The 26,439-nt window shown below is 41.4% G+C and overlaps 1 protein-coding gene across 2 annotated transcripts in view; it reads right to left on the bottom strand.

Moving 5' to 3' along the window:
* mob2b (MOB kinase activator 2b) overlaps nucleotides 1–26,439 on the bottom strand; it is a 78,646-nt gene that overhangs the window by 37,555 nt on the left and 14,652 nt on the right. The window contains exon 1 of one of the 2 annotated variants that reach the window (XM_063005150.1): nucleotides 5,183–5,352. The exons of the other annotated variant lie outside the window; for it this stretch is intronic. Coding sequence (XP_062861220.1) covers nucleotides 5,183–5,265 — 83 coding nt within the window. The 5' untranslated portion in view covers nucleotides 5,266–5,352. Of the gene's footprint in view, nucleotides 1–5,182; nucleotides 5,353–26,439 lie in introns of those variants that run through there. 2 annotated transcript variants of the gene reach the window in all.

Raw genomic sequence — 26,439 nt, 5'->3', positions numbered from 1 at the left:
TAGCGGAACCCTTTTTCACCTATGCATTCGGCACAGGTGCCTCTTTATTTGCCAATCAGGGTCCTTACACAGCATTTGAAGACCCCACCCACATAGTCCGGTCATCCCGCCATAGCAGAACCGTGCCTGCCGCAGGCACTGCCAATTATGACCGCTAGATGCCAACCAGCCAACCGGTGGAATATCCTGCTGTGCCACCTGGGCACCTTTCCTGTAATTCTAAGGACGTTTTTGCTTGCCAGTGTCACCTGTGGCTTGCTCAGCAGGGGTTTTTGGTCTGTCGGTCCTGGATTCTGTAAAGTTGCTTTGAGACAATGTCTATTGTAAAAAGTGCTCTACAAATACATTTGACTTAACTTGATAAATACTAATCCTGAATTGTGTGTGTGTGTGTGTGTGGGGGGGGGAACTTTAAGAAGTTCTTCTTAAAACTTCTTAAGTTTTAAGAAGAAGCTGCGGTACATGCTAAAAATAATTGCAAGTCTATAAAAGCTGAAAAAAGGATTCCAGCTCTGGTCTGAAGGGTCAAACAGAACGTGTTTGCCAAATGTATAAGACCGGGGCCCAGTGGGGCAGCCGAGGAGAACAGAAGACCCTTTCAGTGCAGCTCCAGGTAAACGAAAATAAAGCACAAGCCTACGAAAGCAATGACGAAGGACGGAGGGCGTAGTGTGTTTTCTTAGCAGGAATAATCCTTTACAGCAGGACTAGCACTTCATTCTCTCCAAAAATACTGACGACTAAATATCCTGATTCGGAAAAAGTCCAGGAGTCTATAACCATATAACCACAGTAGCTGGCTAAATGAGATACAGGATACAAGCTGGATTAAATACGCGCTGAAAACATCTGCAAACGTTTATACCCCTGACGTTATTTAACAGTACGGCTTAAAAAAGACATGAGCACAAAACGGAGCCGAAAAAAGAAAAATGATCCCAGAAATTGCAAATGTTATAGCGATGAGCCTTGCAGGCATGTGCTGATGATGCATAGACAGTACCATATGAGTGGATCAGACACAGCAGCTCTGCTGGAGTTTTTAAATACCAAATACACTCACTGTCCACTCTATTAGACACTTCTACCTAGTTGGTCCACCTTGTAGATGTAAAGTCAGAGACGATCGCTCATCTATTGCCGCTCATCTATCTAAGTTGGTCATCTTCTGGACCGTTCACAGGACTGTTGGCTGGAAGTTTTTGGTTGGTGGACTATTCTCAGTCCAGCAGTGACAGTGAGGTGTTTAAAAACTCCATCAGCACTGCTGTGTCTGATCCACTCATACCAGCACAACACACACTAACACACCACCACCATGTCAGTGACACTGCAGTGCTGAGAATCATCCACCACCCAAATAATACCTACAGTACTCTGTAGTGGTCCTGACCATTGAAGAACAGCATGAAAGGGGGTTAACAAAGCATGCAGAGAAACAGATGGACTACAGTCAGTAATTGTAGAACTACAAAGTGCTTCTATATGGTAAGTGGAGCTGATAAAATAGACAGTGAGTATAGAAACAAGGAGGTGGTTTTAATGTTATGGCTGATCGATTTATATCAATTTATCATTTGTACCAGCGCTTTATTCTGGTCAGGGCACAAGGCAGAAATACACCAGGGCAGGACAGGGAACCAAGCCATCAAGGTTTGGTCTACCCCCTCAGACAAAGCCAATCATGTCTGTGTAGTGGATCAGTTGAATCTAATGGAGTAGAAAACTTCGCTAGTAATCACAACTGTTAAAAATGGCAACATAATCGTAAAACACGATCACAGTGGGATGGAAAAAGAATCAGGTCCCTGGTATGGTAAGAAAACCACACTGTGTGTGTGGTTTCCAGTTGGCCTATTTATTGCTGCATGGGCCAATTCGTTGGTTGTTCTTGCTATTACAAATAAACTATATAGATAAAAAGTATTGGGACATCGCTTCTAATTATTTAATTCATGAGTTTCAGCCACAACAATTTCTAACAGGTGTAATAAATCAACTACAGTGGGGGAAATAAGTATTTGATCCCCTGCTGATTTTGTAAGTTTACCCCCTTACAAAGACTTGAACAGTCTATAATTTTTATGGAAGGTTTATTTTAACAGAGAGAGACAGAATATCAACACAAAATCCAGAAAAAAAACATTAAATAAAAGTTATAAATTAATTTGTATTTAATTAAGGGAAATAAGTATTTGATCCCCTACCAACCAGCAAGAATTCTGACCCCCACAGACCGGTTATGTGCCCATGAGGCACACAAATTAGTCCTGTCCCTGTATAAAAGACTCCTGTCACAGAATCAGTTTCTTCCGTTCAAATCTCTCGACCACCATGGGCAAGACCAAAGAGCTATCAAAGGACGTCAGGGACAAGATTGTAGACCTGCACAAGGCTGGAATGGGCTACAAGACCATCAGCAAGAAGCTTGGTGAGAAAGAGACCACTGTTGGCGCGATCATTCGAAAATGGAGGAAATACAAGATCACAGTCAATCACCCTCGCTCTGGAGCTCCATGCAAGATCTCACCTGGTGGGGTAAGAATGATTCTGAGAAAGGTGAGGTCAGTCCAGAATTACACGGGAGGAGCTTGTCAATGATCTCAAGGGAGCTGGGAGCACAGTCACCAAGAAAACCATTAGTAACACACTTCGCCGTAATGGATTGAGATCCTGCAGTGCCTGCAAAGTCCCTTTGCTCAAGAAGGCTCATGTACAGGCCCGTCTGAAGTTTGCCAATGAACACCTGAATGATTCAGAGAAAGCTTGGGAGAATGTGATATGGTCAGATGAGACCAAAATTGAGCTCTTTGCTTGGTTTAAAGAAGCTCCAATGGCTTGCACAAAGTCCTAACCTTAGCTCCACTGAGCAGCTTTAAAATTAACTGGAACAACATCAGTGTCCAGTAGGGATGTAACAATGCACCACAAGACAGTTAAAAATCGGTTATTCATTTAAGATGAATCGATATTCACTTTAAACAGCAGAGGGCACTGGCACTATTCACCTCGCCTGGTTGATGGCACTTCGCAAAGTTGCCAGTTAGGGGGATTTTCCAGCCAAATTTATTTATGTTTATTTTTTTACACAATAAGCATTATTTGGCATAGTTTGTACCTACCTCAGAAATAAAATGGCATTTATTATTTAGATAAATAAAAGATAAGCACAAATACAGTATTTGTTTTTTTTAAGAGAAATAAAAGGAAACTTTGTCATAATTTGTCTTCAATTTCATTTTGTTTAAAAAAAAATCGATTGTGGACCCAGTATCATGAATCGTATCGCATTGTGGGTAGAGCTTATCGTTACATCCCTAGTGTCCTGCCTTACAAATAGTTTTTTTTTTACTGAATGGGCACAAATTCCCACATACTTCAGTCTTGTGAGAAGCCATCTAGGAAGAATGGCTGTCATTATAGCTACAAAGATTACACAGAGGTCACTGTATTTTAATACCATTTGTTATTGAAATGGTATGTCTAATAAGGTTATGGTCAGGTGTCCAAATACTTACAATATAGTGTAATGTAGAAATATCTACAGGACACAGAGAATAAAACTATTAAAAACAACTGATCAAAGCATTAAATACATGCCTGAGAAAAAGATTCTGAAGTAACTCAAGTGAACTGTTTATGCCCCTTTGCTGTTGGTGGACTTATACTGTATGAAATGGCAAGTGCTGTGGAGTCAATAAGTAAACAAATTGTTGTAATGTTCTTGCAAATCACCTTTTAACCACTCAAGCCAATCAAACACACCCTCAAATTATAAAAGGTGCACTGGGTAATATAACCATAGTAAACAGACTCCATGTAATAATGGTAATAAATGCTGCACACGTGGATACACTATTATCTAACTTGTCAATAAAAAGAAGTGAAATATTTTGATCCAGACTTTAATACAAAAGCAACACTCTGCTGACCATGATTTAATAACTAGTAGTGAATAAGTGAAGGGTTTTAGAATTCCAGCAGTGTTTAACTATTCAGTTAGTCTACTGAGTTGGTACAGTCTGAGATTAGTCATAGATTGCTAAATATCGTCAATATTTCTTTATTTTTATATACATTCTGAATAACTGAATAATAAAGTCTTGGTAATACACATTACTGAGTTTCATATAGGTCGCTATAAACTATGGGAATTGCCAACCATGAAGTTGGTTCACATTGCTAGTTCCAACTGCTCCACCTGTACCGCCAGTGTAACACATGACATAAAAATTCGAAAAAGTTTGTTTACATAATACATAATTGACGCCCGCATCAAAACAAATTACGTTTTATTAGATTTGTATGTGTTATTATTAGGGCTGTCGAAGTTAACGCGATAATAACGCATTAACGCAATCTCAATGTAACGCGATTAAAAAAAATAATGCCGTTAACGCAAATTCTAGTTCATGTTGAGACTTGACTGGTAGAACAAACGTTTTAATGTCGGACTTGCCACCGTTGTTCATTTGCGGTTTGTTAAAATAATATAACTGAGCGTCGTAGGGATGCACTTGCATAATAAAGAAATAAATACACGGTATATTCACAAGTTGTCGGGAGCAAAACACTTTATTAACTTATTCTGTTACGGCACTGAATACCGGAGTCAAGCACGCTAGTCCATGAACTATGGAAGCCCCAAAGGGTCAAAACACACTCACTTCGTGTAGAAACGTCCATCAAACCATTGTCACGATACAAGCACAGAAAAGTCTGTTACAATAACTACGCCTTATCCCACCTAAAGCACCGCTGATCTACAATGTTTGCTGATGGAGAAATTCTAACCTACAATCTGACATTTATACGAAGTCAAGGGTCTCTGCTGGATAGTATTACTGCCTAGTATGTGAGTGAATAAAACTCCCTTACAGTTTTCTCTTGTCCCAGCAGTTTTTAACATAAGTACATTTAGCATAAAATGTGTTCACCATTTTAATGGTAACATTTCACTTAAAAAACCTTGTTTTCTATAACATTTACACAGATTTTATTTAATGCGATTAATCGCGATTAACTATATGAAATTCTGAGATTAATCGCGATTAAAAATTTTAATCGTTTGACAGCCCTAGTTATTATCCTACACACAGCTAGTGGACAAACACAGGAATTACAACCAGAACGATTTACCCCACGTGAACCCATCAGTCCTCAGTGTATATGCACACACTACCTGTAAAACAGAGAGCTGAGAAAACGCCGACGTAGCTCATGACTGTTCACATCAAACGCTGGATCCCCATTCATCTCTGCCATGTTATGATCTCAACACACACTTCCAAATTCAACAGACCGGTTCCTTTCCATATTCCTCCAACACACGGACAGGAATCATCAGAAACCCTGACACACAGCTCACACAGCTCAAACAGCTCAAACAACACACTGCCTGGTGGTGCATGGCTAAATACCACGGGAGTGTAAGGGAGTTAAACCGGGTCTGTACAGGATGGATAAGTCTCTCGCATGTCTGAATCTGCTGATAAGAGGTTCTTCAGAAGGCCTAGCAGTCAAAGATTAGCTTTTGTCACTCTTGAGTGTCAAGGGAGTGACTATATCAGTTCCTCCTAAATTCAAAGACAGAAAATAAACCTCAATATCAATATGTGGAAATAACTGAACGCTCACTAGTGAAGAAAGTTATGTTTTAGTTTACAATAACTATGTTATTTTTAATTTAACATATTCAAATAAGAATCCTAGTGATTTTGAATTAAAATGTGCAGAAGGTATAATAATAATTTCGTATACGTGTATATACATTGATCAGCCATAACATTAAAACTACCTCCTTGTTTCTACACTCACTGTCCATTTTATCAGCTCCACTTACCATATAGAAGCACTTTGTAGTTCTACAATTACTGACTGTAGTCCATCTGTTTCTCTGCATGCTTTGTTAACCCCCTTTCATGCTGTTCTTCAATGGTCAGGACTCTCCCAGGACCACTACAGAGCAGGTATTATTTAGGTGGTGGATCATTCTCAGCACTGCAGTGACACTGACATGGTGGTGGTGTGTTAGTGTTAGCACTGATGGAGTTTTTAAACACCTCACTGTCACTGCTGGACTGAGAATAGTCCACCAACCAAAAATATATCCAGCCAACAGCACCCCGTGGGCAGCATCCTGTGACCACTGATGAAGATCTAGAAGATGACCAACTCAAACAGCAGCAATAGATGAGCGATCTTCTCTGACTTTACATTTACAAGGTGGACCGACTAGGTAGGAGTGTCTAATAGAGTGGACAGTGAGTGGACACGGTATTTAAAACCTTCTGCAGCGCTGCTGTGTCTGATCCACTCATACCAGCACAACACACACTAACACACCACCACCATGTCAGTGTCACTGCAGTGCTAAGAATGATCCACAACCTAAATAATACCTGCTCTGTGGTGGTCCTGAGCATTGAGGAACAGGGTGAAAGCAGGCTAAAAAGTATGTAGAGAAACTGATGGACTACAGTCAGTAATTGTAGAACTACAAAGTGCTTCTATATGGTAAGTGGAGCTGATAAAAATGTTTTGCCTGATCAGTGTATATATAAAGTCAACGTGTTCAGTTTTTTTCTGTCTATAAAAATCATATACAGTGATACCTATAAACTCAACGCCACTCCTAGGACTAACTGACGTCGAGTTTCAAGATACCACTGTATATGATTTTTATAAAAATTTAACTACTGAAGTGAATGTATGAATCTAAGATCTTAATAATCTGCTTGTGAACAAGATCTGTTTAGACTGCTGTTGGATAACAAGCACATACAAAAGGTACTAGAAACAATAGAAATAAACATAATATTGCAGTGTACACGTAGGCTAAAACAACACATTATAATATTAAACTCTTCTGTCTACTCTTTCTTCTCAGGCTTTGAGAAAAACTCATGGGTTAAAGTTTGGATCTTGGAGTTCAGCACTTTCACAATTTCATGTCCTGTGATTAATAATGAAACATGAAGGGAAACTGGCATGTATTGTGCGCTCCTCATAACTGTTTCCTTTCCTCAAACGTTCATATTCACACAGTGCTTTCCTGTGTTTATGTGCAGCCTCGATAAGAAACTGCAAAGGCTGTGTGTTCGATGGGAAGCCGTCGCTGCGCCTTCCTCAATTATTATTGTAAAAAGAGAAAGCTGCTAACTTCCTGAAAAAAGAATGGCTTACAGAGGACACTGAGTCCATGTCGTACACCTGTCTCACTGCTCATATATTTATCACAGCAACACTATAGGGTCCAAAAATCCTAAAGCCTGCATGTGTATGTCTGGTACCTCTGAATAGAACCTTTTTAGATTACAGCAAGATGATACTTGGGTAAAATAAGTAAGTAATTAAATTTAAAATCAATTGCATTATTAAAGTGTATGTATTACGATAATATTAAGATATATTTTTTCTTTTCAATTTCATCAGGTCAGGGTTGCAATATGTCCGTACCCACAGGGAAACAGTGGGCGCAAGGCAAGAATACACTGGACAGGGTGCCAGGGTGATATCTGGCCAATCATCAAAATGCTTCAGACATCTCTGCCCCACAAACAATGCCAATCAAGTCTATGTAGACACCCACCGGCTGATTTAAACCCCAATCCCAGCAATGGTGGGCTAACATGTCTGTTATAGTTGTGTCTACATAGTTGTGCCATCCGAGCTTCTATATATAAATTTAGAAAGCATTCCAACTCCACAACTTAATGACCCATAGTTTTTTTTTTTTTTTATCTATTAAAAATCAAATACTGAATCTCCTATTTAATCTTACTCACAAAAGTATTTAAACCTTTAAACCTAGCAAACTAACTCAGACTGGGGCATTAGTTCAGCTTTCAACATGACAATGGCCCAAAGTATACAGCCAAAACAACACAAATCATCATAGGGCTTCTGTGCAGACCCCCACCGGCCGAATCAAACCCCAATCTCAAAAGTGATGGACTAGCATAATATAAAACTCTGCCACCCAAGCGGACCATCAAAATATGTTTCATATGTATATTCAGAAAGCATTCCGACTGCACAACTTAATGACCCAAAGTTTTTTAAAAAGCTATTAAAAATCAAATACTGAATCTCCTATTTAATCTTACAAAAGTATTTAAACCTTCAAACCTAACTAACTCAGACTGGGGCAATAGTTCAGCTTTCAACATAACAATGGCCCAAAGTATACAGCCAAAACAACACTGCTATAGCTTCTGAAACATTTCTGAATGTCCTTGAGTGGCCCAGCCAAACCACAGACTTTAATCACATCAAGTATGTGTGTGGAGACCTAAATATGGGGGCTCACAGACACTTCAACCCCATCTAATCTGACAGTTTAATAATGATCTGTCATTAAGAATGGGATCAACTGCCCAAATCTAGTTGTGCAAAACTTAGAGACGTAGCCAAATACAAGAAGACATGTAGGTGCAGTTGCTGTTGAAGGATCTTCTACAAACTGTTAAATAATGAGTATAAATCCTTGAGAGATTTTTAGTTGACGTGAAAACCCGCTTGTCAATTCGTCATTATGAGTGATTATGTGTAGTAACAAAGTAACAAAGAAACAAAGTGTAAAAAAGTCAAGGGGTCTGGATTACTTCTAAATATCCACTGTGTACGATATGTTTTACTCTTGGGCGGCAAAATTTTTACTATAATACATGCTGTAAATAACAACATGTCCATATATTTTGATAGAACAATTTTGCCATATCACTCACCCTAGTATATAAAAAAACAGACATTCATCCATCCCAGAAGATGATAAAGAAAAACCGAAACAAACTCACCCATTAACAGAGTAGTATCCTGTCCTTTTAAACCTCATTCTGTACAATGCTTCTATTAAATAATCCAGAATTAGCTGTCAGCCCGGCTAACCAATAAAAATACTGTAGTAAGAATACACACAGCCCAGACAGCAGTCCGAGAGAACATGATGAAGGTACTAAAGCTTCTATAGCAATAAAACAAAAATGATATATTGGAATACCAGTAAAGAGAATGAAGTGTATGGACTGAGGTACTTCCTCACATGTGCCTCAGTCAAGCGAACGAAATCCAATTAAGCTGATTAATCTGAATTTCTACCACAATGTCACTGTGTTATATAAAGATTTACTACACAGCAAGGACTGGCAGAGCTCAAATACTTCCAAACATATACTAAAATGTAAATGTATGGCCAAAGGTATGTACCACCCCATTGTAACTAGTGGTTTAGGATTTTAAAGTCATGTTTTACACACGTTAGTTACATTAATGACAGGACAGGTAGTTACTGTTACCCAAGATTTAGCAGTTTAAGTCTTTAATGTCAAACACAGTCATGGACAATTTCGTATCTCCATTTCACCTCACTTGCATGTCTTTGGACTGTGGGAGGAAACCGAAACTCCCAGAGGAAACCCATGCAGACCCTAGTAATGATTGGGATTCTGCAAACTCCACACGGAATGGACACCACTCCACCGGGGAATCAAACCCAGGACCTTCTTGCTGTGAGGCAACAGTGCTACCCACCAATGGGTACATACTGTATAATTAAGCACAAACTCATGAATTCCTCACAGACTGGCATCATTTACTAGCAGAATGTTTTGGATTCAAAAGTTCAGAGATGTTTAATGTGACATTTAACAGTATGCCAGCTTTTCAACCAGTCTGTGTATCAAATTTCTGCCCAGCTAGACCTAAAATCTGAAATGACCCAGGAGCGACCACTTAGTTGTGAAATAACTTGCAATAAAAGACCATAAAGTGCAACATATAGCATATCCTCTTTCCACTCTCTTTAGAAAGCAACAACATCTTGCAAGCTTGTCTGATAGTTGGTCATGAATTGGGGTTCATTTACAGATTGGAGTTCATTTTCAGAGTAGCCACACCCAAATCTAAGATCACCACTTGGTGTTTAACACAACAACTAGAGCAGTGGAAGCTTGTTTTCCAAAATGTGATTAATCAAGCGTTGAAAGCTTTATCTAGAAGCGACATGACAAATCCGGAGGTCAAATTGATGCCTATTTTTGCCCTGATTTTCGTCCCCGACAGGTAGGCGCTAGATGTGGCAGCTCGGAGGCAAATCAGCGTTAGCCCGGGGATTGAAATTCGACTATCGATCGATATGTGTGAACTGTTCAGCGACTCGATCGCAGACTCAGGAAAAATACACGACCAGGCATAACATTATGAGCACTGACCGGTGAAGTGAATAACACTGATTATCTCTTCATCACGGCACCTGTTAGTGGGTGGGATATATTAGGCAGCAGGTGAACATTTTATCCTCAAAGTTAATGTTAGAAGCAGGAAAAATGGACAAGCATAAGGATTTGAGCGAGTTTGACGACTGGGTCAGAGCATCTCCAAAACTGCAGCTCTTGTGGGGTGTTCCCGGTCTACAGTGTTCGGTATTAATCAAAAGTGCTCCAAGGAAGAAACAGTGGTAAACCGGCGACAGAGTCATGGGCGGCCAAGGCTCACTGATGCATGTGGGGAGCGAAGGCTGGCCCGTGTGGTCTGATCTAACAGACGAGCTACTGTAGCTCAAATTGCTGAAGAGGTTAATGATGGTTCTGATAGAAAGGTGTCAGAATACACAGTGCATGCCAGTTGCACGGCTAAAGATCCCACCCCACACATAGTCCGGCCCCCACCCTGCAAAAACAGTGGCCAATTAGTATCTGCTGCAGGCACTACCAATTGTGCCCGCCAGATGGTGCCCAGCCGACCAGTGGCAACGTCGAATTTCGAACCGAGGAGTTCAGAATCATGGCGTTGGTGTGCTAGCGGAATATCCCGCTGCGCCACCTGGGCGACAACTGTCAATTTTTGTTGAGGAGGACTAATCTCTTAGGCTGTCCTTTACTGTTTCAGCATTGTTATGCAGATTTTGCCCTATACAAAGCATGGTACATAAAAATGATTTACTGAGTTTGCTGTGGAGAAGCGTGACCGCTTCGCACCATGGTCTGTTGGGATAAATTAGAACGCTTACGGTCAGCCAGGCCTTATTGCATCACAAGATCATCGTTTCTGAATTGAAGGTTCCAAATCTAGTGGAAACTTTTCTGAGAAGCGTATCATTGCCCGGGGTTTTGGATGTGATGTTCAACAAGCACATATTTTCAACCTATAATTAATTGTGAAGCCCTATATTTAAGCCTGCTAGACTGTGCGGCTGTCTAAAGCCGGGCCAAACCCAAATCAGAACAGACTAAGAATCACAGCGGACGTTTTTAACCCCTATGTGTCCTCCAAATGTTTAGATCTGCATACACGTCCAGTGCCAGAAACTTGGAATCGCATTTCAAATCTGTGTGTGTGTGTGTGTGTGTGTGTGTTTGCACTGCATCTGCTTTTTTTTTCTCCAGTACACACTGATGACTTTGTTTGCTTGGGCACAGAGGCTGAGGTTTGGTTTAGAGGTGTGGCTTTTACACACAACTCCACCCAAGAGCGGCCAGCGCTATAAAGCTAAATACAGCAAAATTTAGCCCGGGCACTGCCCAAACACACACTGCACAGAGAGTGAGCCTCCTGAAGATAACGTGCAGATGAGGAAGGGTGGAGAGCACTGTGAAGAAGGTCTTCATCGTTCTGTGAGAAATATCAGAGATTAAAAAGTCAGATCTTTTTATTCTACTGCTAATAAAGCCTGAAACATTCCAATCGCAGCATTTCTGCCTCAAAAACAGAACTGCATATTTCATTAGCTATGCTTAACCACACTGGTTTTAATCATCTGCACCAGCTCGTGTCACTAATTCCAAATATAGAGACACGACCTAATGAGCTTCCACACCCGGCAAAACAACAGAGGCATGTCTTCTAACAATATCGTTATACACAGATCAGCCATAACATTAAAACCACCTCCTTGTTTCTACACTCACTGTCCATTTTATCAGCTCCACTTACCATATAGCACTATGTAGTTCTACAATTACTGACTGTAGTCCATCTGTTTCTCTACATACTTTTCTAGCCTGCTTTCATGCTGTTCTTCAATGGTCAGGACCCTCACAGGACCACCACAGAGCAGGTATTATTTGGGTGGTTGATGATTCTCAGCACTGCAGTGACACTGACATGGTGGTGGTGTGTTAGTGTGTGTTGTGCTGGTATGAGTGGATCAGACACAGCAGCGCTGCTGGAGTTTTTAAATACCGTGTCCACTCTATTAGACACTCCTACCTAGTTGGTCCACCTTGTAGATGTAAAGTCAGAGACGATCGCTCATCTATTGCTGCTGTTTGAGTTGGTCATCTTCTAGACCTTCATCAGTGGTCACAGGACGCTGCCCACGGGGCGCTGTTGGCTGGAAATGTTTGGTTGGTGGACTATTCTCAGTCTAGCAGTGACAGTGAGGTGTTTAAAAACTCCATCAGCGCTGCTGTGTCTGATCCACTCATACCAGCACAACACACACTAACACACCACCACCATGTCAGTATCACTGCAGTGCTGAGAATCATCCACCACTGTCCATCGTCAAGCAAGCTTATTTTAGAGGTAATCGGCAAACAATTTCAGTCAGGCTTAAAAATGTCAATTTTCAGGACTACGTTCTTACATGCCAACCTCTAAACCTCTCATGGCAAATTTGCTTGATGCCCATGTTTTGGCAGACCTGGTTTTTGGTGGTTCTGACCACGCAGAACAATGTCCCTAACAAAACATGATGAAAATGAGGGTTTTGTTGCTGATCCTGGCAAAGAAACCAACATCTCATGTACCAGTGTTCTTTATTTACAGTCTATTGGCACCAGTCAATCATAATCACTAACAAAAAATTAGGAGGTCATGCCACAGGTCAGTGCAACCCCAAAATAGAATTACAAGTTGCTGTGTGTACATTTTTAACCAATAGGAACTCAAATTATTATACCATTTTTTACGTGTATGTTTTAATAATTCAGTCACAGAACTTGAACAGCTGCAGGATTTATTGAAATGCCAAGACCGTCATGGCATACGTGGCATTACAAAGGGTACAGAGTTCAGCTGCATTACTGTTCAAACTACCTATTGCTGTCCCTAACGTCATTGTACTGCAAACAACAATTCAGTTTCATTATCACCAAATCAATGCAAGGAGCTACTGGTTCTTCCCATGTGCCAGCCATCAATGGGTGTGTGTCTTTCCTTTTCCTAAATAGAATTTCAGTCTGAAATGCCTGTTTCTGTTATGGAGCCGTTCCAGATTGTCTTATGTGATCAAAACATTCTGCCAAGGGAATGAAGTAGTTTTCCCAGCCCAAGCTATACTGCTGCTTATCAACAAAACCTAACTAATTTCATTTAATAATTCTTTTTCATTTTTTCTTAATTTCCCAAAATATAGACCTGGAAGAACCCCTAATGACTGCCTCTGCCCACTGTTTCTATGCCGTCCCACCCATTTCCTGTCTCCTGTGCCAGCCAAGAGGGCATATGAGTTTATTCTCAAATCTCTAGAGTAATGAAATGAGACATTAAGTGTTCTGAGGACCTATGTGTGAGGATTTTTGTTTGTTTATCTGGGCTTGAGTGGATGTCCTACCAGCATTCCGAAATTCTGTTCTAAATTTCCCCTAGGTCTAAGTTAGCGAGCGAGTGATGTCCTGCGATGAATTGGTGCCCAGTTCAGGGTGCATCCCTAATTTGAGTATTACCAGGTGGTGCCAGAGCCACCAGGATTTATTTATTAATTTATTAGGACTTTAATGTCATGTTTTACACACTTTGGTTACATTCATGACAAAAAATGTAATTATTCGTTACACAAGATCCAAGTTTATTGTGTTTTTAAGTATAAGTGTATCTCCAATTTACCTCAGTTGCACGTCTTTGGACTGTGGGAGGAAACCGGAGCTCCGAAGGAAATCCACGCAGACACAGGGAGAACATGCAAACTCCACACAGAAAGGACCCGGCTCGCCCCACCTGGGGATCGAACCCAGGACATTCTTGCTGTGAGGCCACAGTGCTACCCACTGATCCACTGTGCCGCGGCCTCACCAGGATTAAGTGATAAGTGAAAATAATTGAATAGTATTTGAAAAATGATCTGCACAACAGGCTTCATGAATGTTGAATAATGATATTTGGACTGCATGCATAGTTTTTTAAGCTTTGGTTAGGAAATCGGATCATGGTAAATAAAACAGGTATAAAATAAACCACCCTGACAAAGAGTACTTGAATACTTACACATGGATTAAGAGTAATATTAGATTTATGGGTATAAAACAAGCACCTGGGTGTGTAATCTATAGCTTTGGCTCCCCCTATTGGCCGAAATGAACATCGCAAAAAACCGAATCGAGTTGTCCTGCTCACTCGGAGTCTTAATTTTACTCTGAGAGTCTAAAAACGTCTGAAGAATCTTTAGATTAAAAGTGGGTGAAGACGAGCCCCTTAAAAAGAGCAACAATGCCAGTTTAAATGGTAAAAACCGATTTAAAAACTCAAAAACTACGACCGCTAAACTCAAAAGCATAGCGGTGGTGTCTCAAATCGCACATTACTCTTCTAAATAGTACGTCTAATTAGTGCACTTCGAATGGTTTTGTTACACACTATGAAGGACAAGTAATGCGGTTTAAGACGCAACCTGGCAGTGATACTGGAACGTTTAAATGAGTAAAAAAAACACCAGATAACATGACAGTTCACAATGCAGTTAAAATGAATAAATTATGATTTTATATGATTTAAACTACAGCATAACAATATTTATACATAAAAGAAACAGGCTTTACTGACGTACAATGCATTGTACCCTTCAGAGAGAACCGAATCAAACAGCAAGTCTATTGATGAAACAATCATTTCGAGACTTGTTTACTTATTTTTCAGTGTGTACATCTTTTGTGTCATTTTTCTCATAAGTTATGCTTTTACATACACAATTCTGTTGCACTTCTGAGTTTGTGTCGCAGTGTCCCAAATTCATTTCCTACCCCAGCTCTCTCTCTCTGGAGTAATCAGCGGATAAAACAGCCGTGTGCTGAGTGAACACTGGACAGTTGTAAAGTTTGGGACCAAGTCTCTGTACAGGTGTATAAATGGAACAGTACAGAACAGACATGTTAATGGAAGTGTGTGGGTGAGCCAGAGGCCTAGAAATCAAATTATACAACAGTTAGTTCCGACCCTACAATCTGATTGGTTGAGAAGCGTTCTAACCGTGCTGATATTCGTGATAACAGCGCGGCCTTTTCACACCACAACTGTATTACTCCGCTGACGCGTTGCCAGTAACGACAAGCTTCATGCACACAAACGCGCGCGCAGGCGACACAGCCTTTTTTTCACGATCGCGTTTTAAATCCGTTATCTGATATACAATCTAGCGCACTGTGTAGGGAACATAAATCAATTGTCTAATATATTGTCTAGTGCACTATGTAGTGAACATGAATGCGTTATCTGATACACAATCTAGTGCACTATGTAGGGAACATTAATGTGTTTGTAACGCGAACAGTTAGCTTAATAGCCCAGTTAGCAGCTCCTAAAAGTTCTGTTATCACCCATATCCTTTGGTGTGTGCAAGATGTTTTTTATTTCTTTTTTTTTCTCTTCAAAGGTTCTTGACTTTTTCTTCTTGTTGTTCTTACCTCCCTGAAATGAGTTTTTGCAACTTGGGATGTCTGCTTTGTAGTGTTAAACTTTATATTCGTTGTGGAACTACTTTTTGGCGGAAGGTATTGTCAATATTAAAGCTTCTTTGATTTATTTTCTTTCTTTATTTTGTAAAAACTGTTGTATAAAAGCAATAGAACACTTGAGGTCGTGTGTTATCGCGAATAACATCACGGCTGTGATTTGGTCGCAGGCTCGAGCCGAAGGCGAGTGCCGTACATCATCACAGCCGTGATGTTATTCGCGATAACACACGACCTCAAGTGTTCTATTGCTTAAATAACATCTATACTCCTATCAACACAAACACAGATAACACAACTGTAGAGGTCACTCTGTTCCACACACTGTATCTAAACCTGCAGCTATATCTCTTCTCTCACTAACACATCCCTCACTATTGCTGCTATCCCTGTTCAGTCTTCTTCCAAGGCACATAATCTTGGGGTTCTGTTTGACCCTCTCCTGTCACTTGAGCCAAATATAAGAATGTCGCACGACTGCGTCCGTTTCTGTCCTTTAAAGCTGCTGAGACCCTGGTACATGCCTTTGTTACTTCCAAACTGGACTACTGCAATTCTCTCCTCTATGGGCTTCCCTCAAAATGCCTCCGACCCCTGCAGATCGTTCAGAATGCTGCTGCCCGAGTTCTGACCCGGTCTAAAAAACACGAGCATATAACCCCGGTATTAGAACAACTCCATTGGCTTCCAGTCAATAAGCGTCTTCGATATAAAATTTTAGTGCTCACTTTTAAGGCACTTCATGGTCTGGCTCCCTTGTATCTGGCTGATCTGACACCGCTATGTCCCTTCCCACAGGTCGAGGTTGTCTGATGCTGGTCTGCTGGTTGCTCCTAGGTTTAGGTAGATCATTTAGTGTTGCTGCCCCTACACTGTGGAACCCTCTTCCTCTCCCTCTCCGTCTCTCCTTCTCTCTCTCTGAGTTTAAATCTCTTCTTAAAACTCAACCCAGCCCACTCCCTCACTCACCCGACTGAGCTCACCTCACCCCACTTTACTCACCTCGATCCCCACTCAACACGCTGTATCTAAACCTGCAGCTACAGTGGGGTCAAAAAGTATTTAGTCAGCCACTGATTGTGCAAGTTCTCCTACTTAGAAAGATGAGAGAGGTCTGTAATTTTCATCATAGGTACACTTCAACTATGAGAGACAAAATGAGAAAAAAAAATCCAGGAAATCACATTGTAGGATTTTTTACGAATTTATTTGTAAATTATGGTGGAAAATAAGTATTTGGTCAATAACAAAAGTTCAACTCAATACTTTGTAACATAACCTTTGTGGCAATGACAGAGGTCAAACGTTTCCTGTAAGTCTTCACCAGGTTTGCACACACTGTAGCTGGTATTTTGGCCCATTCCTCCATGCAGATCTCCTCTAGAGCAGTGATGTTTTGGGGCTGTCGCTGGGCAACACGGACTCCACAAATTTTCTATGGGGTTGAGGTCTGGCGACTGGCTAGGCCACTCCAGGACCTTGAAATGCTTTTTACGGAGCCACTCCTTCGTTGCCCGAGCGGTGTGTTTGGGATCATTGTCATGCTGGATTTGAGTCCCTCTCGGCATAGTGTGTTACTGATGGTAGCCTTTGTACTTTGGTCCCAGCTCTCTGCAGGTCATTCATCAGGTCCCTCCATGTAGTTCTGGGATTTTTGCTCACCGTTCTCATGATCATTTTGACCCCACGGGATGAGATCTTGACCCCAAGGGAGATTATCAATGGTCTTGTATGTCTTCCATTTTCTTACAATTGCTCCCACAGTTGATTTATTCACAACAACCTGCTTGCCTATTGTAGATTCACTCTTCCCAGCCTGGTGCAGGTCTACAATTTTCTTCCTGGTGTCCTTCGACAGCTCTTTGGTCTTGGCCATGGTTGAGTTTGGAGTCTGACTGTTTGAGGCTGTGGACAGGTGTCTTTTATACAGATAACAAGGTCAAACAGGTGCCATTAATACAGGTAACGAGTGGAGGACAGAAGAGCTTCTTAAAGAAGAAGTTACAGGTCTGTGAGAACCAAATACTTATTTTCCACCATAATTTACAAATAAATTCTTTAAAAATCCTACAATGTGATTTCCTGGATTTTTTTTTTCTCATTTTGTCTCTCATAGTTGAAGTGTACCTATGATGAAAATTACAGACCTCTCTCATCTTTCTAAGTAGGAGAACCTGCACAATCAGTGGCTGACTAAATACTTTTTGACCCCACTGTATATCTAAGTCACTCCACTCTCCCCCCTCCACTCACTCCCTCACCCCCCTCCACTGACTCACTCACTCCCCCACTAAACAACTCTCAACTTTCTCACCCACTCCCTCATTTAACCCACTCAACCCAGCCCACTCAGCTTACCTTACCCAATTTACTCACCTGGACCCCCCCCCCCCCCCCCCCACCCCCACACACACACTCAACTTGCTCCATCACTCCACCCATTCAACATTCAACCCACTCACTCAACACAGCCTATAAATGGAATCTCACACACATCCACAAGTTCCTATACTATAGATATTTATTTATCTTAACAGCATATTAAAAGTAAATGTTAAATATTTAAATACTGATATAAAGTAATCTGTTGATTAGTTTTGTTGAAAGTAAATTTTTGAAAGTAAACCTTTGATCAAGTTTTATATATTTTGTAATTTACAGTCAATTATAACATAAAAATACTACTACTACTGTCACTACCAACACCACCCCCACCATTACTACTACTACTGTCACTACCAACACCACCCCCACCATTACTACTACTACTGTCACTACCAACACCACCCCCACCATTACTACTACTACTACTACTGTCACTACCAACACCACCCCCACCATTACTACTACTACTGTCACTACATCCACCCCATTACTACTACTGTCACTACATCCACCCCATTACTACTACTGTCACTACATCCACCCCATCACTACTACTGTCACTACATCCAACCCATTACTACTACTGTCACTACATCCACCCCATTACTACTACTGTCACTACATCCAACCCATTACTACTACTGTCACTACATCCACCCCATTACTACTACTGTCACTACATCCACCCCATTACAACTACTGTCACTACATCCACCCCATCACTACTACTGTCACTACATCCAACCCATTACTACTACTGTCACTACATCCACCCCATTACTACTACTACTGTCACTACATCCAACCCATTACTACTACTGTCACTACATCCAACCCATTACTACTACTGTCACTACATCCAACCCATTACTACTACTGTCACTACATCCACCCCATTACTACTACTGTCACTACAGTACATCCAACCCATTACTACTACTGTCACTACATCCAACCCATTACTACTACTGTCACTACCACCACCCCCACTACTACTACTGTCACTACATCCACCCCATTACTACTACTGTCACTACATCCACCCCATCACTACTACTGTCACTACATCCACCCCATTACTACTACTGTCACTACATCCACCCCATCACTACTACTGTCACTACATCCACCCCATTACTACTACTGTCACTACATCCACCCCATTACTACTACTGTCACTACATCCACCCCATCACTACTACTGTCACTACATCCAACCCATTACTACTACTGTCACTACATCCACCCCATTACTACTACTGTCACTACATCCACCCCATTACTACTACTGTCACTACATCCACCCCATTACAACTACTGTCACTACATCCACCCCATCACTACTACTGTCACTACATCCAACCCATTACTACTACTGTCACTACATCCAACCCATTACTACTACTGTCACTACATCCACCCCATTACTACTACTGTCACTACATCCAACCCATTACTACTACTACTGTCACTACATCCACCCCATTACTACTACTGTCACTACATCCAACCCATTACTACTACTGTCACTACATCCACCCCATCACTACTACTGTCACTACATCCAACCCATTACTACTACTGTCACTACATCCAACCCATTACTACTACTGTCACTACATCCAACCCATTACTACTACTGTCACTACATCCAACCCATTACTACTACTGTCACTACATCCACCCCATTACTACTACTGTCACTACAGTACATCCAACCCATTACTACTACTGTCACTACATCCACCCCATTACTACTACTGTCACTACATCCAACCCATTACTACTACTACTGTCACTACATCCAACCCATTACTACTACTGTCACTACATCCAACCCATTACTACTACTGTCACTACATCCACCCCATTACTACTACTACTGTCACTACATCCACCCCATTACTACTACTGTCACTACATCCACCCCATTACTACTACTGTCACTACATCCACCCCATTACTACTACTACTGTCACTACATCCAACCCATTACTACTACTGTCACTACATCCAACCCATTACTACTACTGTCACTACATCCAACCCATTACTACTACTGTCACTACATCCACCCCATTACTACTACTGTCACTACAGTACATCCAACCCATTACTACTACTGTCACTACATCCAACCCATTACTACTACTGTCACTACCACCACCCCCACTACTACTACTACTACTGTCACTACCACCCCCACCCCCAACATTACTACTACTACTGTCACTACCAACACCACCCCCACCATTACTACTACTAGTCACTACATCCACCCCATTACTACTACTGTCACTACATCCAACCCATTACTACTACTGTCACTACATCCAACCCATTACTACTACTGTCACTACATCCAACCCATTACTAGTACTGTCACTACATCCACCCCATTACTACTACTGTCACTACATCCAACCCATTACTAGTACTGTCACTACATCCACCCCACTACTACTACTGTCACTACATCCAACCCATTACTACTACTGTCACTACATCCAACCCATTACTACTACTGTCACTACATCCAACCCATTACTACTACTGTCACTACATCCAACCCATTACTACTACTGTCACTACCACCACCCCCACTACTACTACTGTCACTACATCCAACCCATTACTACTACTGTCACTACATCCAACCCATTACTACTACTGTCACTACATCCAACCCATTACTACTACTGTCACTACATCCAACCCATTACTACTACTGTCACTACATCCAACCCATTACTAGTACTGTCACTACCACCACCCACACTACTACAACTACTATCACTACCAACACCACCCCCACCATTACTACTACTACTGTCACTACCAACACCACCCCCACCATTACTACTACTACTGTCACTACATCCACCCCATTACTACTACTGTCACTACATCCACCCCATTACTACTACTACTATCACTACCAACACCACCCCCACCATTACTACTACTACTGTCACTACCAACACCACCCCCACCATTACTACTACTACTGTCACTACATCCACCCCATTACTACTACTGTCACTACCACCACCCCCACTACTACTACTACTATCACTACCAACACCACCCCCACCATTACTACTACTACTGTCACTACCAACACCACCCCCACCATTACTACTACTACTGTCACTACCAACACCACCCCCACTATTACTACTACTACTACTACTGTCACTACCAACACCACCCCCACCATTACTACTACTACTGTCACTACATCCACCCCATTACTACTACTGTCACTACATCCACCCCATTACTACTACTGTCACTACATCCACCCCATCACTACTACTGTCACTACCACCACCCCCACTACTACTACTACTACTACTACTACTACTGTCACTACCAACACCACCCCCACCATTACTACTACTACTGTCACTACCAACACCACCCCCACCATTACTACTACTACTGTCACTACCAACACCACCCCCACTATTACTACTACTACTACTACTGTCACTACATCCAACCCATTACTACTACTGTCACTACCACCACCCCCACTACTACTACTACTACTACTACTACTACTGTCACTACCAACACCACCCCCACCATTACTACTACTACTGTCACTACCAACACCACCCCCACTATTACTACTACTACTGTCACTACCAACACCACCCCCACTATTACTACTACTACTACTACTGTCACTACATCCAACCCATTACTACTACTGTCACTACATCCACCCCATTACTACTACTGTCACTACATCCAACCCATTACTACTACTGTCACTACATCCAACCCATTACTACTACTGTCACTACATCCAACCCATTACTACTACGGTCACTACATCCACCCCATTACTACTACTGTCACTACATCCAACCCATTACTACTACTGTCACTACATCCAACCCATTACTACTACTGTCACTACATCCAACCCATTACTACTACTGTCACTACATCCAACCCATTACTACTACTGTCACTACATCCAACCCATTACTACTACTGTCACTACATCCAACCCATTACTACTACTGTCACTACATCCAACCCATTACTACTACTGTCACTACCACCACCCCCACTACTACTACTACTACTACTAAGAATAATAAAAATACTAATAAGAATTGACTTTCAGTTTATATAACACCTTTCTCATAACCAATGTTGCTTTACAAAGCCTGAAGAGAAAAAATCTAAAAAACAAAATGTAAATAACAACAAAAATGTCTCCTATGCTAGCAATAAGAGCTGTTCGTATGGTTCCACACAGCTATCTTGTCCTACTTTTTTAGGCTGAGAAAAACAAGTTTGACTGGTGTTTAAAATGTCTAGCCAACCGAGGCAGTCACTCAAAATGTCAAATGAGAAGAATACAAAGTACTGCCACACCTAGATAAAGTATTATAAAATACATGGTGCAACTGCTGCTTCTCTCTGCATTTGGACTCACCTATTTACCCAAGATTCAAACAGTGTGTGTTGGGACAACAGGTAGAGGACAGGTTAATAACACAAGGTGCTTAATGATCCAGTATGTAATTATAAAAACATTTAAAATATTTAATACTACAGTTCTCACATTTTTGGCACTCATACTAGGTATTTTTAGAGGAAGTGTCACATTAAACAGTTTTTGATAGCAGAAAGGGTGGAACAATCTTAACTTATTGGTAGATACTGAATCTATAATGCCTCCTTTGTAGTTCTACAATTACTGACTGTAGTCCATCTGTGTCTCTACATACTTTGTTAGCCCCCTTTCATGCTGTTCTACAATGGTCAGGACTCTCACAGGACCACCACAGAGCAGGTATTATTTAGATGGAGGATCATTCTCAGCACTGCAGTGACACTGACATGGTGGTGGTGTGTTAGTGTGTGTTGTGGTATGAGTGGATCAGACACAGCAGCCCTGCTGGAGTTTTTAAATACCGTGTCCACTCACTGTCCACTCTATTAGACACTCCTACCTTGTCGGTTCACCTTGTAGATGTAAAGTCAGAGACGATCGCTCATCTATTGCTGCTGTTTGAGTTGGTCATCTTCTAGACCTTCATCAGTGGTCACAGGACGCTGCCCATGGGGCGCTATTGGCTGGATATTTTTGGTTGGTGGACTATTCTCAGTCCAGCAGTGACAGTGAGCGCTGCTGTGTCTGATCCACTCATACCAGCACAACACACACTAACACACCACCACCATGTCAGTGTCACTGCAGTGCTGAGAATGACCCACCACCTAAATAATACCTGCTCTGTAGTGGTCCTGGGAGAATTCTGACCATTAAAGAACAGCATGAAAGAGGGCTAACAAAGCATGCAGAGAAACAGATGGACTACAGTCAGTAATTGTAGAACTACAAAGTGCTTCTATATGGTAAGTGGAGCTGATAAAATGGACAGTGAGTGTAGAAACAGGGAGGTGGTTTTAATGTTATGGTTGATCTGTGTAAGTGTAGGGCGCTTGGTTGGCGTAGTGGTAAATTATGCTAGCCCACTACTACTGGGATCCAGGGTTTGTATCCCCAGTGGTACAATTAGCTGGTCAGGCATACACATACAGACTTGACTGGCTATGTTAGAGGGGTTGGCTGAGGCCCCGCAATAGATTGGCATCCTGTCCGGGCTGTGTTACTGCATTGCACCCAGTGACCTAACGTGACCCTTAACCGGATAAAATGGTGGTAAAACATGAAATGAAATAACTTTGGATAACCTTGTACCTTAGATAAATAAAAAATCTTATAAACTGTGCACAAACACAACACTGGATAAAACTGTATGTACCTTTATCAATATACTAGTGCCTATTCCAGCTCTGAAGCCTGTAACCTACCTGCTAACTCTCAATATTCCAAATACATTCTACCACTGCAGTACAACAGCAAAGGACTCTCCCAGGACCACCACAGAGCAGGTATTATTTGGGTGGTGGATCATTCTCAGCACTGCAGTGACAATGACATGGTGGTGGTGTGTTAGTGTGTGTTGTGCTGGTATGAGTAGATCAGACACAGCAGCGCTGCTGGAGTTTTTAAATACCATGTAAGCATGAAAGGGAAGTGGAGCTGATAAAATGGACAGTGAGTGTAGAAATAAGGATGTAAATAAGGAGGTGGTTTTAATGTTATGGTTGATCGGTGTAAGTGACCTTTATCAATATACTAGTGCCTAGTCCAGCTCTGAAGCCTGTAACCTATCCGCTAACTCTCAATAATCCAATTACATTCTACCACTGCAGTACAAAAACAAAGATCTGTCCCTACAGTGTCCATCCGAGACTGACCAGTACCAAGAGAACTTCACTTCATTCTTCTTTATGAGCCAAACTCCAGCTTTAAAGCCTCTCTAAGTTGCCAGCTGAGGCTGCTGCGGTCTATAAAAAGCAGTGACGGGGACATGTCTCAGACGAGAAGCGCCATGGGCTCAGAGCACAGACACATGGACCAACCCATGTGAGAGATGGCAGCAGGGAAGGACGACAGAAGCAAAAACATGCAGCAAAGACACGAAAGGACCAGTGAGACATGGACAGAAAGTAGTCCTGATGAGAGACAGAAGAGCAACCCAGTGAGAGAAACGTAATGCAGACTTATATACTGTACTTAGTATGTGCAGTCATGGGGGGCGGACAGCTTTGTTTTCTTTTAGACTTATGCTCACGTACAGCGAAGAAGAAGTAACAGATTCAACCCCTAATGCTAGTTTATATGTACTACATGGCTGAAAGCATTCGGACACCCGACCATGAGCTTCTATGTGATCTGTAATCTTTGCAGATATAAGAACAGCCACTCTTCTGAGAAAGGCTTCTTAATAGACTTTGAAGTATGTCTGTGGGAATTTCTGCCCATTTTTAATACATTAAAAAAAATTGCATTTAGTTTGACTGATCATGATCAGGGTCACGGTGGTTGTGGCACCAACACACCCTGACAAGGCCAAATATTTATTTAGGGCATAACAACCATCCTTATTAATTCATTACCTCAAACAAAAGAAAAATCAAAAGCAGGTATTCTGCATATTTTGAGAGTTGGACACTGAAAGAGCAGAGAGAAAAGTTCTTTACTGACTACAAGCCAAGGATCGAACCCAGTTCCCACAACCCAGATGTTCCCACAAACCCAGACGGCTTTGAGAACCTCCTACAACAACCTGCTGCATTACTGTGCCACAGTTCTTTTGCTGCTTAGGTTTGTTTTCGAGAGCAATTTTAATCTGCAGTGAGCAGAACATAAAGTTTTCACATCCAGTAGAGAACGTTTGCGTGTTACCACATCCTGAGTCAGATGCAGGTGTACTGAGAGAGAGAGAGAGAGAGAGAGATCACTGCGGTCAGCTTTTCCCCTCGATGGTCTAAAAAAAGAAATATGCTATCTGATTCAAAGCAGGAAGCTGTAGTATGTGTTATAATTTATATATTAGGATTTTAACATCATGTTTTACACACGCTGGTTACATACGTACAACGGTAGTTACTGGTTACACAAGATTCACAAAAGTTGAATGTCAAACTCAGTCATGGGCAATTTTGTATCTCCAATTCACCTCACTTGCACGTCTTTGGACTGTGGGAGAAAAATGAGCCACCGTGCCGCCATAACTAATATGATATAATATGGTTCAAGCTGTGCATTCTTGGTTCTACAGAACCTTGTATTTGAACCTTGTCCAAAATTAAACAATTTCGTATTGGAATGGTAAAAGTAACAGGATTTATAGGCACATATTAAGTTCGGTTAGACACCGAACTTTTAACAAACAAGTATGTGTTTCAATGGTTGAAATCCTGAAACTGCCATGACATACGCTGCTGATTAGGGCTGCAACGATTAGTCGACATAATCGATAACGTCAACTATAAAAATTTGTCGACGTGTAATTTCATTGTCGACGCGTCGTTATTATTGCAACGCACTAAAGGAACGGCAGGGGGCGCAGCATCACTTCCATGGCGCAGCGGGGAGTTCATGAAAACAGAGAGGCAAAGATAAAGAGCCCGAAAATTTCTAAAGTATTTCAGGAGCATTTCAGCCAAAATAACCCAAAGAAACGAGCTGAACGCAGACACTACAAAGCAGAGTTGTGGTTTCACGCCAGCACTACGGTGAAACGCGAGCACCCTGCAGCCGTGATGACCAGCGTTATTCTGGACAGGTACGGTTTTACACCGCTTTGTGCTTTAACCAACGTAGTTAATGTTTGTTAATGCTAGAGTACTTGTTAATATTTTAACTAGAACTAGAGTTCGCTATTTTTCAGGTTTGTTAGCTAGCTAACTCATTAAGTGCAATAGTTAATCAGTCATTTATATGAGTAACGTTATATAACTTAACATTATAGCCTAACGTTACCCTGTCTCGTCTTCCATATTTTTT

Source organism: Trichomycterus rosablanca, chromosome 11 (genome assembly GCF_030014385.1).
Source record: "Trichomycterus rosablanca isolate fTriRos1 chromosome 11, fTriRos1.hap1, whole genome shotgun sequence".
Taxonomy (NCBI): Eukaryota; Metazoa; Chordata; class Actinopteri; order Siluriformes; family Trichomycteridae; genus Trichomycterus; species Trichomycterus rosablanca.
This window is presented reverse-complemented; position numbering and strand designations above follow the sequence as displayed.